The 16,643-nt window shown below is 42.6% G+C and overlaps 1 protein-coding gene across 2 annotated transcripts in view; it reads right to left on the bottom strand.

Annotated features, from left to right (window-relative positions):
• The window catches only part of LOC105011678 (importin-13), a 40,058-nt gene that overhangs the window by 965 nt on the left and 22,450 nt on the right, over positions 1–16,643 (bottom strand). The window contains exons 9-21 of one of the 2 annotated variants that reach the window (XM_010871891.4): positions 16,219–16,385; positions 15,237–15,357; positions 15,012–15,159; positions 12,655–12,836; positions 12,524–12,550; positions 11,997–12,131; positions 5,726–5,878; positions 4,786–4,866; positions 4,475–4,612; positions 4,228–4,324; positions 2,635–2,687; positions 440–506; positions 179–237 (exon numbers count right to left, since the gene is read on the bottom strand). In XM_010871891.4, the coding sequence (XP_010870193.1) occupies positions 179–237; positions 440–506; positions 2,635–2,687; positions 4,228–4,324; positions 4,475–4,612; positions 4,786–4,866; positions 5,726–5,878; positions 11,997–12,131; positions 12,524–12,550; positions 12,655–12,836; positions 15,012–15,159; positions 15,237–15,357; positions 16,219–16,385 (1,428 nt within the window). The remainder of the gene's footprint in view (positions 1–178; positions 238–439; positions 507–2,634; positions 2,688–4,227; positions 4,325–4,474; positions 4,613–4,785; positions 4,867–5,725; positions 5,879–11,996; positions 12,132–12,523; positions 12,551–12,654; positions 12,837–15,011; positions 15,160–15,236; positions 15,358–16,218; positions 16,386–16,643) is intronic. The other variant, XR_004576046.1, reaches the window with a different exon arrangement.

Below are 16,643 nucleotides of genomic sequence, written 5' to 3'. Positions count from 1 at the left end.
GTTGATGTCATTTTACAGTCCAGACCAAGAATAGAATAGACTGAATAGACTTTTAATATGTGGCTGTTGGACTGCATTGCTTTCAAAGCAAGGAGCAGAACATCCTGGGATTCAGTAGTTATTGGAAGCTTAGCGGTGACCTGTACAGTATTTAAAAGGTGTGTGCATACACACTTACAAAGAACAAGCAAGTAGACTTGACTGTTGGAGCCTCAGGAAATTTGAGTGACAGTACCCCTACAAAAGAAAGAGAGAAAGGAATGAGAAGTCGGTATTAGAAACCTAAAGACAGCAATAGCTTTGCTCTTCAGATGTTTTCAGCTCCATTTCTGTGGATTAAGGAGACATTTGAGTGACGAGGCGTGCGTATTAAAGAGAGAAATGCAGCAGCACACACAATTAGTAGTGTATGTTTGAGTGCAAAGTGTCAGACACTTACCACAGTGGAATACAGCTTTTACGTCAAGACTCTCTGACAAGAAGAGATCTGGCTTCCGTTTGAGGGCCTACAGTAGGAGTCAGACAGAGGCATGAAAGGGGGCAGGAGACTGTTCCCCTACTCCAGGGGTACAGCCCAAACCAACCCCACCCCAGAATATACTAACCCTCCCTCCTCTGCTAGCCTTGTGAACACTTGTGTCTGCTTTAGCCAACACCTTTGCCATTAAAATGTCAGACTGTTTTGGTCATAAGGTGAGAAAAAATAATCAAAGGCCAAATTGTGTTCCTCAATCTCCCTGAGCAGGATGTTGTTCACACGTCCTCTGGGACACAAAAGCATGGACTAATTCACAGACCAGAGTTTCGCTGACACTGACAGGACCATGTGTGAGATTTGCTTGGAAATACCCTTTTTATGATACACAATTGAAAATCTCAAAATGTCTGCCTGTTATCTAATGAGGTAAAATGAAACCGATCGATACCCTCATCGATCACATCACAGTGTGAATTCATTTCGTCGCCAGATGTGTAATATAGTCACACGATTGGTAACCCTACAAGGTCTCGGTAAAGAGTTCAAAGGACCACAAAATGTATCCATTCTGGCGGATGGGGGTGCTGTGGTTGCCATAGGGGAGCTGTAGCACAGCTAAATGCTACTTTTGCGGTCTTGTCAGGGGGTGCTGGGACTACACTCCCACGGTTACGCCAGTGGCCCCATCCTGTGCATCAATGCAGTCTCCACAGGCAAGGTGGAGTCCCACATGCACCACAATGTTTTGGAAGTAACACACGTCCACAAAAAGAACAGACAGGCGTGCCTAGTCATGACATTTGTTTAACAAGACTTGAAAGTCCTGCATATTTTATTTATTAAAAGGGGACCATTAATTGTATCGTACAAGAAAGTCACTCTGGATATTAAAATGCTCCATACGCTAGGGAGTTACCCGTGGGGTTTCGTCATTAATACGTGCCCATGGAGGGCACTCTGACTGCGTAGTGGATAGAAAGCTGGTTGGAGATTCAGTCTGTAGCGCAGCATGTCCCCATTCACAGTTGTGAAGAGACAAGGATATATACACATTCTTTAAATGTAATTCAATTGAAATCTCGTCCAGATAACTCTGGTTCATGTGAATCCGATGCTTTTAAATCCTTAAGGGGGAGTGAAAGGGATTTGTAAATAAAGGAAGCATATAAAGCAGATGAACAGATGAGGCTGCCTGGCTAGACTACTCCACTTTCCCTCATTCTACCACAAACTGAAAGTGATATTATTAACTGCTTCAATGCAAACTCAGAAAACAAACTGGAGAAAAAAAAAATATATATTTTTTTGAAAACTTTAAGTCAGACTAAAGACTGTAGATGGTTCTGTAGCTTTTGTTGTCAATAATTTCATTACAAAACACTTTTCCCCCCTTTTGTTAGCTTGGTTGGATTGGATATGCAACGTAAGTAAGGTACATGTTCTAATAAATACAACTGATACTGTAATGAACTCATTCAGGATGAGGAGAGAGGGAAGAGGAGAGATGGAGATCAGATCTATCCAAAGATAGAAATAAAAGGAAGGAGAATGTAGAAGGAAGACAAAAACTAAAAAACAGAGGGCAGCCAATTTCGCCTAAATTGATTAATTAATGGCGTATTAATTAACTTGGGCTTTGATTGGCTGCGGGCTGGAATGACGTCCGAATGGGGTCGTGGCTCTGGGATTCTAACCAGTGCGGTCACCGCCTGATTTCACCTTTGGTCATGTTCAGTAGCGCAACCGAAAACCTGAACAGATTTGTTACTGTGCACGTTCAGGAAGACCTTCCTCCTTTCAAAACATTTGCCAGTTTTTGCGACTGTGCATACTGGACACAGCCTTGGTGAACTCTGACCCAAACTCCCTCATGGACAAAGGTGTCCATCATCAGACATAGGTGTCGCTACTAGTTAAAGCCCCTTAGTATTGAAGGAGACACTATGTCTGTCCTTCAACAGTGCCATCTGCAGTCTATTCTCAGCCCTGCCACATTGGGTCACCCGGGGACCCCTAAACAAAGAACAGAAAGAGAAAAGGTAACAGAGACAGAGCGACAGAGAGAGAGAGAGAGAGAGAGAGAGAAAAGAGAGAGAGAAAAGAGAGAAAGGAAGAGAGAAACCCAAAGTGAATGAAATAAGAAACCAAAAACACACCTGAGCTTGGAGTTGCATAAATGAATCAACAATATCAGGATGATCCCTGGGTCCTAAAATATAATAAAGATGAAACTTAACAAATCATAAAGAACAAAGAGAATAATAATAATATACAAACAGCAACTCAACCGATTCAACAGTCATGTAGAAACAAAAGGGAACAGAAAAGATCTCATTGAAATAATTGTCACACGTGAGTAAAGAAGAAACAAGGGCGGGAGGGGGGGGTTCGGGGGGGGGGGGGGGGGGGGCATGTGAAGCGTAGGGGGAGGCTCGGAAAAAACAGTGAACGGCTGAATAAACCAAAAAGGCAGAGAGAAGGAAAGAGAGAGAGAGAGAGAGAGAGAGACAGAGAAAGAAAGAAGACGACATGGGTTCCGTTTGGACAGAAAAACAGAAGTAACGAGAGAGAAACATAACAAACCTAAAAGGAACCAAAGTGGGTTTTTGAAGTGGGGAACCCAGGAGGCACCTCTGCTACTGTGACACACTAGAAAAATAGGCTCAACCAATCCCAAATCAGCCCCAAGCCCTTACACCCCCCCCTCCAAACCAGGCACTCCCGCTTGGCTAGCCCCTGAAGCCTGGGGCATCTCCCCAAGACCCCGGTGGACTTCCTTTGAGCTCTACCTTGTCACACGACAGGTGTGGTTGACCTCTGCCTGTGTGGCTTACAACCATCCATGTGCCTAGGAGGGAGGGGCTACAGGGTCAAATTGAGATTGGACCAATAGCAAACCTGACCCCACTCCCAAAAATAAAAAGGTACACTTGGGAGGCAACCCTTCCCATTTAGACAGAGCCCGCACAATTCCCTGCCCTGTAGGACAGGGGGGCGTCTGTTCTACACCACGCATTTCTACACAAATGCTACGTTGTTCGGCAATGTTCTGAACTGTTTCGCAACGCAGCACTGTACTGCGTGTCATAGAAGGACACCTGCTCAGAAAGAAAGGGTTAAAAAGGAGAGGAGAGGCAGCCATTATCAAACACGGTCAAAGCAGGGGAGGAGGGGATGAGGGGAAAACGTAAAGGGGGGAGGGAGAGAGACAGAGAGAGACAGACAAACAGTATTCAGACCCACTGAAAATGGTGAGTCTGAAAACGTCCTTCTGAGTCTTTTCCAGCCCAGTTCTCCATGGCAGCAGGGGAATGACGGAGGATGCCACCCCAATAAGATAACGTGTTTTCCACTCATATTCTGCCCGTCACTGGGGGGGCGGATACATTCTGCCAGACAACATTTTGAAATCACATTTCTCCTTTGACGAATTCCCTACCCACTCTGTTGGACAAGGCTTTTTGGCAGCTTTCATGAAATGCAATGCATTAGTTGTTTTAAACTAACGATTAGGTGTTAGGTGCTCCCGTCCAGGACTTTTATTTAGACTATTAAGATGCAGCGGTCTTGCATTCCCCTCCTGCTATGCAGAGATCAGACAACACAGCATTTGTCACTCCACCTCGGAGAACTCACTCCACCTTGCACGTTGATTCTCCTCAAAGCTGGAGTGTGTGTAAGAATGCCTGTCAATCGAAATGACCAAACAAACTACAACAGCCACCCCCCTCCCGTGCTGGACCCCCTACCTTGCTGGAAGATGGAGAGTGTTACCGAGGTAACCAGCTCGAACAGTGCCTTGATGGGAGGGAAGTGTTCCGTCTCGCTGGCAAATATATGGACCATCTGTTGAACACAACCGCAGAGGGTTTCACATTCAGGCCAAGCGGTTGTGTGTGAGTGTGAGCACCTCCGGATGTATTTGTAGAAGCGCGTACCGAGTAGGTACGTTGAGGGGCGTGCGTACCGAGTAGGTACGTTCAGGGGCGTGCGTACCTGTCGTGTGAGGTCCAGGGCAGAGGCCTGTGGTATGGTGCTGTACATCTGACCTAGCATCTCGCTGAGCTGAGAGACCATGGGGGCAAAGTCATGGAGCAGAGTCTTTACCGACTTCTCAAAGATAGCACACACTGCCTGGGAGGAGAAAGGAAGGGAGACAGAAAGACAAAGTGAGAGATGGAGAGAAGAGAAGGGGGAGGGCAGTGCAATTTGGAACTCTTTTTTTTGTCAGTTGAGCTCTGAATTTGTGTATTAAAACGGCGGCGTCAGTGCCTCACTATAAAGGCGGTTAAGTGCTTGTTTCTCACCTCCACCACCTGTGAGTCGTTGAGCCATTTACTGAGGACCGTCTGAATAAGAGCAAACACCTGCTGCAGGACCACAACCACCTAGAAAACATACAGTTTATTTAAAAGTAATAGACAATGCTAAACAGTCACTTTGAAAGTGCTGGGGCCACTCGACCAAGACTATTCGCCTCTATGTAGCAGAAGCTCTTTGCAATGCCCTAGTGTCGCCTCTGTCCTCAACCTCCTAGATCTAACCACTGCCTTCAACACTGACCCATCAGATCCAACTCCACCCATGTTGTGGCATATCTTTGCATGCCGTATCTGCTTGGATGTCAGCCCACCACCTCAAGCTTAACCTAGACTAGTTGGAGCTGCTCTTCTAGTACACTTCTAGCGTAAATGTCAGGCACAGGTACTAATCCAGGCAACTGTCATCTCAAGGGTAGATTACTGTTACTCACCATTGGTAGGGTTTTGCAGTGTGTGCCACCAAACATCTGCAACTTATACAGAACGACACAGCCGACCATTTATTCAACCTCCCCAAGTGCTCGTATGTCACACGCTCCTCTGCTCACTCCACTGACTTCCAGGGTGCATCCACTACAAGACCATGTTCCCTATGTAGCTGGGCTTATAAATGATAGACTTCCCATCCCTACATGAAGGGAGCTCAAGGTACACCCAGTGTCTGTCCTTGCTTCCTTTGAACCCCGCCTTTTCAAATAGTACATCAAATAATTTACATTTGTGAACTGACACTTGCCATGCTGTATTAGCTGATAACCAATTCACTGAATAGAATGCACCTGCTATTACTAAGTTGAGTGGTTGTCCAGGTTTGCTGTCTTAAACTCTAAATGAAAGTCACTCTGGATAAAAGCATCTGCTAAATTACTAAAATGCAAAAAATAAATAAAGGAGCTGGTGTGTGTGACTGATTAAGGTGACTAACCGGATTGGGCCCAGGCGGGGGCGGCGCTGTTTTGATGGGCGGCGCCGTGCTCTCTCCTGATTCGTCCTCCTGCTTGCTGATGTCCAGCGTAGTGAAAAGATTGGACAGCAGTCCCAGGATGTGGATGATCGCTAGTTTATTGGACGGGTTGGGCTGGAGAGATGGATGGATGGAAAAAAGGAAACAAAGAATAAAAAGAGAAAAAGGAGAGTTAATCAACAACTTCATCAGAAAATATGAGATGGAAAATCATGTTACAATATTTATCTTGTTTATTTGTCAATAACATTAGATTTTTTTTTTTTAAGAATATAAGGGTGAGGAAAATAAGAGAGCGACAGAAACAGAGACAAACAGAAAGACAATAGAGAGAGATGAAGTGAAAAGAAGTGAAATGCATTTATTAATTATTATAATTGTACTCTTAATATTACACCCGGCACAGCCAGAAGAGGACTGGTCACCCCTCTGAGCCTGGGTCCTCTCTAGGTTTCTTCCTACATTTCAGCCTTCTTAGGGAGTTTTACCTAGCCACTGAATTTCAACGCAACTGTTGTTTGCTCATTGGGTTTAAGGCCAGGTGTTTTGTAAAAGCACTTTGCGACAACTGCTGATGTAAAAAGGGCTTTATAAAATAAATTAGACTGATTGATAGAAATACTCAGAGCCAAGGAGAGATAACATGTATTGGGATTTTGGATGTGTTGGTCATTTGATGGTTTCATCTCTTTGCAGATCTTATAACACTCACACAAACACACACACACACACATACTCCCGAGAGTGACAACACTAATTAAAGCTTAGTTAGTAACCATTTAATCACTGTTCTGTATCCATGACAACGGAACTATGGTGTACAGGGGAGGAGTAATGAGACTTGGCGGAGAACCCATCTGTTAAAGAGCAATACGTTACAATGCTACTAAACAAGGTGGGTAAGGGTTAAGGTTGTAGTGTCAAAGTGAAGACCAGCAATTTAGCCATAGCTATACATAGAACAATATACTAATAATATTAATATAAAAATAAAATACCCTTGAATGATTAGGCGCCTCCAAACTTGTGACTGGTACTGCATACACACTACCAATCAAATGTTTAAGAACACCCAAAAGCCAAGGTGTCAGTGAGTACAGCTTCCTACACCATCAAACGACACCTGGAAACAGGAGGAAACTCTGACGGTCTGGCAGACCCAAAGCCACAACACTTTGCCTGATAGCCCTCACCCGACAACAGCTTCAAGCACAGCTTAACACTGGTCGAAGTAAGCTTCAGGTCTGACAGGTTTCCTGGCAGTAAGAAATCCACTGCTAAGATGGAAGGAGGTCTTATGGATAGTTCTTCATGCAGGATATGTTGTACACCATCAAGTAGGCTAAAGAACAGTTCCTGAATGTTACACCAACTGTGAAACATGGAGAAGGAAGCATGATGGGTCTGGGGCTCTTTTGCTGGATCCAGGGTCGGCGACTTTCACAGAACAAGTGGCTCCCAGAACCAAAACAGCTACCACAGCATTTGGCAGCGCTATGCAATACCCTCTAGTGTACACCTAGTTGTTCACGGGTGCAACCTACAGCAAGGATGACCCAACAGAACAAGATTAGAAGAAAATATAACAGTAGGCTTCAAATCATGGAACAGCCAGCACATTCTCCAGAACCCACTGAGCAATTCTGGGATGAACTGGGCATACTGCTTTAATTTCAGAGCAAATTAAGACATGAAACTCTTATCTTTTCAATTAAAACTAGAAAAATTGAAGTGTTGTAAAACTGTTGACTGGTAGTATAAAGATATAAAAACATTCAATAACCCTAAATCTAACCTCAATAAACTAACCCTTTATGCCTTAAACTAACCCTTAATGTCAAAACGTACCTCTAACCCAAAGTATAACTTCAGCACGAAACTCAACACACCTAAAAAAGCTTCTTTCAAAAGTGAGGACCAGCCACATGACTTCACATTGCAGGATTTAATTGTGCCTCATTCATCAATATCAAAGCAGTTTCAATGGGTGAAGAGTCAGCTGATGAAAACCAGTCAAAATTAATCTTACCTAAAGGCATACAGACAATGGATGCACAGTCATGTGAAAATGTACACACTTCCAAAAAAAAGTATTTGGACACATATCTAAATGTACTCTGGGTAAATAAGCCAAAAGGTGGAGTTGTTTGGCCGCAATTCCAGAGGCCAGGCAAAATTAAACACTACCTTTCAACAGGAGAACCTCATACCATGTAAGGAGTGGTATTACGGTTTGGGGCTGCTTTGCTGGTTGACCTATTTGCCATCAGAGTCAACCATGAATTCCATGAATATGGATCTTGTAACTAGACAACAATCCAAACACAATAAAATGGAAGATTATGGAATTGCTGATTCAAAGCCAAGATCTCAATCCTATCGAAAAGCTGTTGGTGGACTTGAAGTGGACCATGCATGCAAGAAACCCTCAAACATGTTAGAGTTGAGGCAGTATTTTAAAGAGCGTTCAAAAATTCCTCCCAGGCGATACTGAGACAAACAGAAGTAACTGCTACATGACATTATCAAAAAAGGTGTCAACATCAGCTATTGAAAAGTATTTACTTTTTCCACTCCATTGCATTTCTGTTGATATTTGAGAAATACATTATCATGGAGTATAATCCTTTAGTGTCATTTGTTATATTAGGTTATCTTAATCTATTAATATTTCGGACAAAAAGGTAAAACCAAAAATATCTTTCATGGGGACGTACTTTCTTTTTCACTAACAAATTGTGTAGTGTAGGGGCAGTTCTAGGCCTTACCTTACCAGTATTTGTAAGCCTGAAAACAGTCCATAGGTTCCCAACCATTTTTCCCTAGGAGCACTTTTTTCACATAAAAACCTTGGCTCATTCCTAATTTCTTCTTTTACAGTTTACCATCAAATGTAACAATTTTTGGTAGGCTATTAAATAATGATAAACCTGCTTTCTAAAAATGTAATTATTGTACAAAATATGTTAGGGTAATGTATATGACACCTCAATTAATTCAATTTTAGTGAAAGTAATTTGATCAATTGTTAGGAAATCACCCACTGTATAAAAAAAACAAGTGACATCCAAAACAGTGATATTTTCTATCTTCAGTTTTGCTTCTGAATGTCATATAAACAAACTAAATAATATTGTCTGCTGTCTTTTCAAGGCTTATTCATAGCCCAAATTATTGTAGATTTGTGCCAGTATAGGTTGGTAGAATATACAGAAAAGGTAATAATTTGGGGCACGACCACTAGGTCGTAAAACCAAAAGAGAGCAAAAGATGCACAGAGATAGAGAAAAGGCAGAGAAAGAGGCAGAAATAGAAAGTGCATGAGAGAGGTGAAAGTATGCATCTAAACTGACATCTTAACTGTTTCTAGAACAGAATAGATGAGGAAATGGACTTTATTTTTCGATACTGACAATGTCACATTTATTTTTAGAAAATAACAACTAGTATTTTTAGCTGCAGTATGAAGGCCCAGATTCCTTAGAACTGTCTTTTAATGAAGTAAGAATCGTCTCTGTTTCTCTACTGTCAGGTGATGTGTAAGTACAGCGCCATTGTAACCTTTTGTACATTATCCAGAGCCAGAATTATTTTTCCTCAATTCCTCCCCACCTAATGCAAGGCTTTGATGGCCTCGCCTGTCACAACAACTCCAAAGCAGGTGCGACAGAGTTGAAGACGGAGACATTCTCTGATGCACATCTCAGCAAGTCATTCTTCTTATCCCAATACTCACACAACAAGGAGTTCTCAGGCTTACGTGTTGCAGACAAATGCATTCCATGGCCAAAAACCTAATCTACAGCAAGGAGTTTCTAGAAGACAGCCTGAATTTTAAATTGAGATTGTGTTTTAATTTACAAGCTATATCCTATAAAGTCCAAAATGTATATTTTAGCACTACAAATTAATTAATGCAATAATTAATAAATAAATATTCAACTGTTATGGCAAGCCTAAACATGTTCAACTGCAAGCACTTGTTTAACAAATAATTGCTGTTTCATGTACAATGTGCAATGATAAGTGGTTGACATTATTATTTTTTATGACTATCCAATCTCTGTTCCTTAGTGCTAAACCTTGCAAAATAATAATTCACTGAATGGTAGATACAGTGGGGAGAGTATTTAATACACTGCTGATTTGGCAGGTTTTCCCACTTACAAAGCATGTAGAAGTCTGTAATTTTTATCAGAGGTACTCTTCAACTGTGAGAGACGGAATCAAAAACAAAAATCCAGAAAATCACATTGTATGATTTTGAAGTAATTAATTTGCAGTTTATTGCATGACATAAGTATTTGATACATCAGAAAAGCAGAACTTAATATTTGGTACAGAAACCTTTGTTTGCAATTACAGAGATCATACGTTTCCTGTAGTTCTTGACCAGGTTTGCACACACTGCAGCAGGGATTTTGGTCCACTCCTCCATACAGACCTTCTCCAGATCCTTCAGGTTTCGGGGCTGTCGCTGGGCAATACGGACTTTCAGCTCCCTCCAAAGATTTTCTATTGGGTTCAGGTCTGGAGACTGGCTAGGCCACTCCAGGACCTTGAGATGCTTCTTACGGAGCCACTCCTTAGTTGCCCTGGCTGTGGGTTTCGGGTCATTGTCATGCTGGAAGACCCAGCCACGACCCATCTTCAATGCTCTTACTGAGGGAAGGAGGTTGTTGGCCAAGATCTCGCGATACATGGCCCCATCCATCCTCCCCTCAATACAATGCAGTCGTCCTGTCCCCTTTACAGAAAAGCATCCCCGAAGATGGGGGACCTTGCGTGCACTGCAGGATTTTAATCCACGACGGCGTGGTGTGTTACTAATGGTTTTCTTTGAGACTGTGGTATCAGCTCTATTCATGTCATTGACCAGGTCCTGCCGTGTAGTTCTGGGCTGATCCCTCACCTTCCTTGATTATTGATGCCCCACGAGGTGAGATCTTGCATGGAGCCCTAGATCGAGGGAGATTGACCGTCATCTTGAACTTCTTCCATTTTCTAATAAATGCGCCAACATTTGTTGCCTTCTCACCAAGCTGCTTGCCTATTGTCCTGTAGCCCATCCCAGCCTTGTGCAGGTCTACAATTTTATACCTTATGTCCTTACACAGCTCTCTGGTCTTGGCCATTGAGGAGAGGTTGGAGTCGTTTTGATTGAGTGTGTGGACAGGTGACTTTTATACAGGTAACAAGTTCAAACAGGTGCAGTTAATACAGGTAATGAGTGGAGAACAGGAGGGCTTCTTAAAGACAAATTAACAGGTCTGTGAGAGCTGGAATTCTTACTGGTTGGTAGGTGATCAAATACTTATGTCATGCAATAAAATGCAAATTAATTATTTAAAAATCATACAATGTGATTTTCTGGATTTTTGTTTTAGATTCCGTATAAAATAATATTAGGGAGCTTTAGAGTGGACCTCCTCTCTAATCTCCTTAGCTAGCCAAATTTAAAAAAATGGTGTTTTGGTCAAATTATGAGTTCTCTTTTCAGACCAGCCTACTGTGTCTGGCATATTTTTGATATGTTGTTTGATAAGTTGTTTTAAAACACCAACATATATATCAACATATATATCTCCTTATAATAACAGATTTTTTGTGTCAGTTTTATGATAAAATATCAAAAACCACCAAATGAATTTGTAATTCAGTAAAATAAGAGAATTGGTTAGGGGTTTGGCAAGGCGATGTATTTCTGGCACACCCTACAACTTTTCACTGTATCTGGCTTATTAAAATAGAGCCTACAGATTGTAATGAGAGAACTGAAGACAGCAAAAACATCTTAGTGACCGCACAATACAGACCTAATTTGTAAGGTAAGATCATAGACCAATTCAATCCACCTTTTTCAATGCAATAAAATATGGAAAAACAACAACATTCAGAACATGTAAATTACTTGTTCTGAAGGCACTGTGTCTTTGTGTTTTGTCTTTGTGTGCATGTTACGGTCCTATGATTCAGTAACCCATGGCGTAATGATGAAGCCAATCTGGTCCCACAGAGAAATGTTCAAGTAAATTGGAGCCAAAGAGATACAAAGCCTGTTCATTTGGACACAGTCCAATGTGTGAGCCTGTGTGTGTGGTTTGAAACGTTAGTGTGTGTTGTGCATCCATGCAGACCCACGATCTGTTCAGATGGCTCAAGTCCAACGGGGAAAGGACAGCATGACTCAAAAACTGTAAAATGTTGTGTGTGTGTGAGTGTGTGTGCGTACCGTTTCATCGGCTAGTTTTTCCAGTTGCTGTATGTACGGTGTAATCAGAGAGTGCAGGTTCCTCAGTATTTCCTCCACAGGCAGTGCTGACAGCAGGAAGCCCAGAGCCTGCATCAGCCACATACACTGACTGGTCTAAAGGGACAGTAAAGAACATTGTTACTTAAAATCTACTTTTTCATACATACAAGATATACTTCACGTATAAGCGAGGTTTTTAATTTGACTGTCTGTGTCTCAGTGCTTTTTCCAAGAGACCATCCCTGTCACATGATTGACCCTTGACTGTTGTTTTCAAGACTGACGCCGATTAATTCTGTGGTCTGATGTCCTCCCCGTGCTTCATTTCAATTAACTGAATAGGCTCATTGTTGCATTTCACGAATGCCATGGACAAAGCCATTTGAATTCTAACTCCCTGACTTTCACTAAAATGAAAGGATGTTGAACATAGCAAGTCCACTGAGTGAGGACATTGGGGTAATAGGCTATGGCTTGCATTTTATGCAAATGGGACTGGTACAAACCTTGTGGATCTGCTTGATCAGCACCTCCTGTGACAAAAAGAGAGGATAGTACAGTCATCAGCAAAATAATATTTTGACTCAAATATAATGAAGTTACAAAAAAAACATCTCCAACATGAATACAAACAAACCTGCGAAACGGCCACTATATTGGAAGCGTAGGGCGGCAGGTCGTATTTACACTCTCTGCAGATCTTCTTAAGAGTGGAGACTGAAGAGACAGAAAGGTCTGGGTTCCCTAATGCCTGGAGTACCAGAGGTAGAACACTACTCAGCATAACCGGGTGGTCGGCCAACCACTCTGCTAGCGCTCCTTTAGAGAAAGAACAAAGAATATGGTGAAGGACTTAAAGGACAATGAAGGAAGACGTCACTGTACCCCCACGCAGTGGCGTCGTTAGCCCTGGGCATCCGGGGCTATAGCCCTGGATCTTTTATGAATAGCCCCGGATCTCAAACTGATCACAAAAAACTGATCTATTCATCTGTAATTCCGATCGCGTATGACAATGTAGACACGTAGGCTGCTAGCATGTACATTGAAATGTTCAGCATGTACATTCAAAACCCTGCACTTTCTGTCCCGGGAGGGGCGGGAGGGTGTGCTAAGCTCCGAATGTACTGTTCTCCTAGCGACGCCTCTGCCCCCAAGAAATAAAAATCACATCAAATTGATACCCATAGTGAACAGGACGGTGCTGACACCTACAGTGAACAGGACGGTGCTGACACCTACAGTGAACAGGACGGTGCTGACACCTACAGTGAACAGGACGGTGCTGACACCTACAGTGAACAGGACGGTGCTGACACCTACAGTGAACAGGACGGTGCTGACACCTACAGTGAACAGGACGGTGCTGACACCTACAGTGAACTTTAATTTGAGGGTATTCAATTCCAAATTGAAGGAAGGGTTTAGGAATTACAGCTTTTTAATATGTAGCCACCTCTTTTCAATTGACCAAAAGTAATTGGACAATTGACTCAAATGATGTTTCAATGATAGGTGTGGGCTATTTATTTATTCATTAATCAATTAAGCAGGTTAAAGGTCTGGAGATTCCAGGTGTGGCATTCAGATAGCAGGAACATTAGGAGTGGCCAAATCAACAGTTCAAAAAGAATGCACTGGTGAGCTCTGCAACAACAGAAAGGCCTGGACGACCACAGAAGACAACAGTGGTGGATGATCATAGGATCCTCTCCATGGTAGAAAGAAAATCCCCTTGACAACATCCAGCCAAGTGAACACTCTCCAGGAGGTAGGCATCTCATTATCCAAGTCTACCATAAATAGACTTCATAAGAGCAAATACAGAGGGGTCACCACAAGGATGCAAACCATTCATAAGCCTCAAGAATTGAAAGGCCAGAATAGACTTTGCCAAAAAACATATAAAAAAAAGCCAGCCCAGTTCTGGAACAGCATTCTTTGGACTGACGAAACTGAGATTAGCCTGTACAAGAATGATGGGAAGAAAAAAGTATGGAGAAAGCTTAGAACAGCTCATGATTCGAAGCATACCACATCATCTGTAAAACATGGTGGAGGCAGTGTGATGGAATGGGCATGCATGGCTTCCAATGGCACTGGGTCACTAGTGTTTATTGATGATGTGACAGAAGACAGAAGTAGCCAGATTAATTCTGAAGTGTACAGGGATATATTGTGTTCTCAGATTCAGCCAAATTCAGCGAAGTTGATTGGATGGCGCTTCACTTTACAGATGGACAATGACCCAAAACACACTGCAAAAGCAACCCATGAGTTTTTTCAGGCAAAGAAGTGCAATTTTCTGCAATGGCAGAGTCAATCATCTGATCTCAACCCGATCAAGCATGGATTTCACTTGCTGAAGACAAAACCTAAGGTAAAAAGACCCCCGAACAAACAACTGAAGACAGCTGCAGTAAAGACCTGGCAAAGTATCACAGGTGTTGACACCTATAGCAAACATGACGGCGTTGACATCTATAGCAAACATGACGGCGTTGACACCTATAGCAAACATGACGGCGTTGACACCTATAGCAAACATGACGGCGTTGACACCTATAGCAAACATGACGGCGTTGACACCTATAGTAAACACGACGGTACTGACTCCTATAGCAAACACGACGGTACTGACTCCTATAGCAAACATGACGGCGTTGACACCTATAGCAAACATGACGGCGTTGACATCTATAGCAAACATGACGGCGTTGACACCTATAGCAAACATGACGGTGTTGACACCTATAGCAAACATGACGGTGTTGACACCTATAGCAAACATGACGGTACTGACTCCTATAGTAAACACGACGGTACTGACTCCAATAGCAAACATGACGGTACTGACTCCTATAGCAAACATGACGGTGTCGACACCTATAGTAAACATGACGGTGTCGACACCTATAGTAAACATGACGGTGTCGATACCTATAGTAAACATGACGGTGTTGATACCTATAGTAAACATGACGGTGTTGATACCTATAGTAAACATGACGGTGTCTGCCAGCTGGACGTTGTTAATGTTGATTCTGGGGATTAGTCCGATCAAACCTGGGATGACATCAGAGTAGTTTACGTCTATCGTCTCTGCTATCGACTGGAACCCATACAGCAATGCTTCTGTATGCTGGAGAAGAGAATAAACAGCAGTGTTGAGTATGCCTGGAAAGGTCCGGTACATGTTTGTGTGAGTCTGGACCATACCTGCCACGACGAGGCTGGTTCTGTGTTGGTGAGTATCCGTCCAAGTTTCTCATACAGGTTACTAAGTAGCTCGGCTCCTAACATCTCATATACATACATCAGAGTGTCGGAGATGTCCACCCTGGAACAAACGTGTTAACATTTATTAGACAGACATCAATGTGATGACATCTGATGTGGAGCTGTAACTATATTATAATAATAATGATTGACACTGACCACTTAACGCAGGCTTTTTGCTGATATTTTGTGATTTGATAAGTAGCCTATACTAAAGAGTTAAAAGGAAATCAGTTTGATAATATAGGTAACTGTCAATTGATGGCAACAACAGTTTATCAAGTAGATGTAGATGTTTAAGGTTATTCATCTAGCCAATGAATTCAGGCAGTTAAACACAATAAGGATTTTTGTCTCTCAGTCAGCTTTAGTTTGACACAAAAACAACAACAGTGTTGGTTGTTTGCAGTGATATTTTTGTTGTTGTAATTTTGCAAAAAAGCAGCTTTCATTTGTGAAAACAGTTTGTTTATGTTTAAAATCAAGTGAAGTAGAAGGCATCATTCAACTGTGCCAAGAAAAACAACAGGACCTCATTTTAAGCAGTTATTAATGTGCTTCTGGGCATCTGATGATCCATGACTCAACACTGTCATGACAAACGTTGTCATCAATCTGAGATTTGTGCCCCATCAGCTGCACCTTCCCAGCCTGTTACAATATCACACACACACTCAAACATACACACTCAAACACACACACACACACACTCAAACACACCAAGACCAATAGATCTGTCAGCAAATCACTCTCCCACACAACTCACACACGTTTTCACATTTGAATAATTTAACAAATGCTGTCATCCCAAGCGACATAAAGAGTGGCGAGCGTATACACATTCACACTAAACTCCGAACCAACACACACAGTCCATTACAAACGCATCAAGAAACCCATGTACACATCCACCCTCTCCTACCTATAGATCCTAAACTGTTCCTTCTCGTCTGAAGACCATGTTGCATACTCCTGGTCGGAGGGGAACTGGGCTTTATGCAGCAGAACGTCCACCAGCTGGAAATACACTGGCCGATACACCTGCAGATACACTGCCTGTCTCTCAGAGTCAAACGACATGATGTCATCCTGGAGAGAAAGAGAGGGAGCGGGAGAAAGGAATGTGTGCTGTTAAGTCCTGGCTACCATAACAGTCACTAGAACATGATGACCCTGTGAAGGCCCTGAGCTTGCAGGAACCCTACATACCATAACAGTCACTAGAACGTGATGACACTGTGAAGGCCCTGAGCTTGCAGGAACCCTACATACCATAACAGTCACTAGAACGTGATGACACTGTGAAGGCCCTGAGCTTGCAGGAACCCTAAATACCATAACAGTCAC

This window comes from Esox lucius, chromosome 8, assembly GCF_011004845.1.
Source record: "Esox lucius isolate fEsoLuc1 chromosome 8, fEsoLuc1.pri, whole genome shotgun sequence".
Lineage (NCBI taxonomy): Eukaryota > Metazoa > Chordata > Actinopteri > Esociformes > Esocidae > Esox > Esox lucius.
Note: the sequence above shows the minus strand (reverse complement) of the source record. Positions and strands in the feature narration are given on the sequence as shown.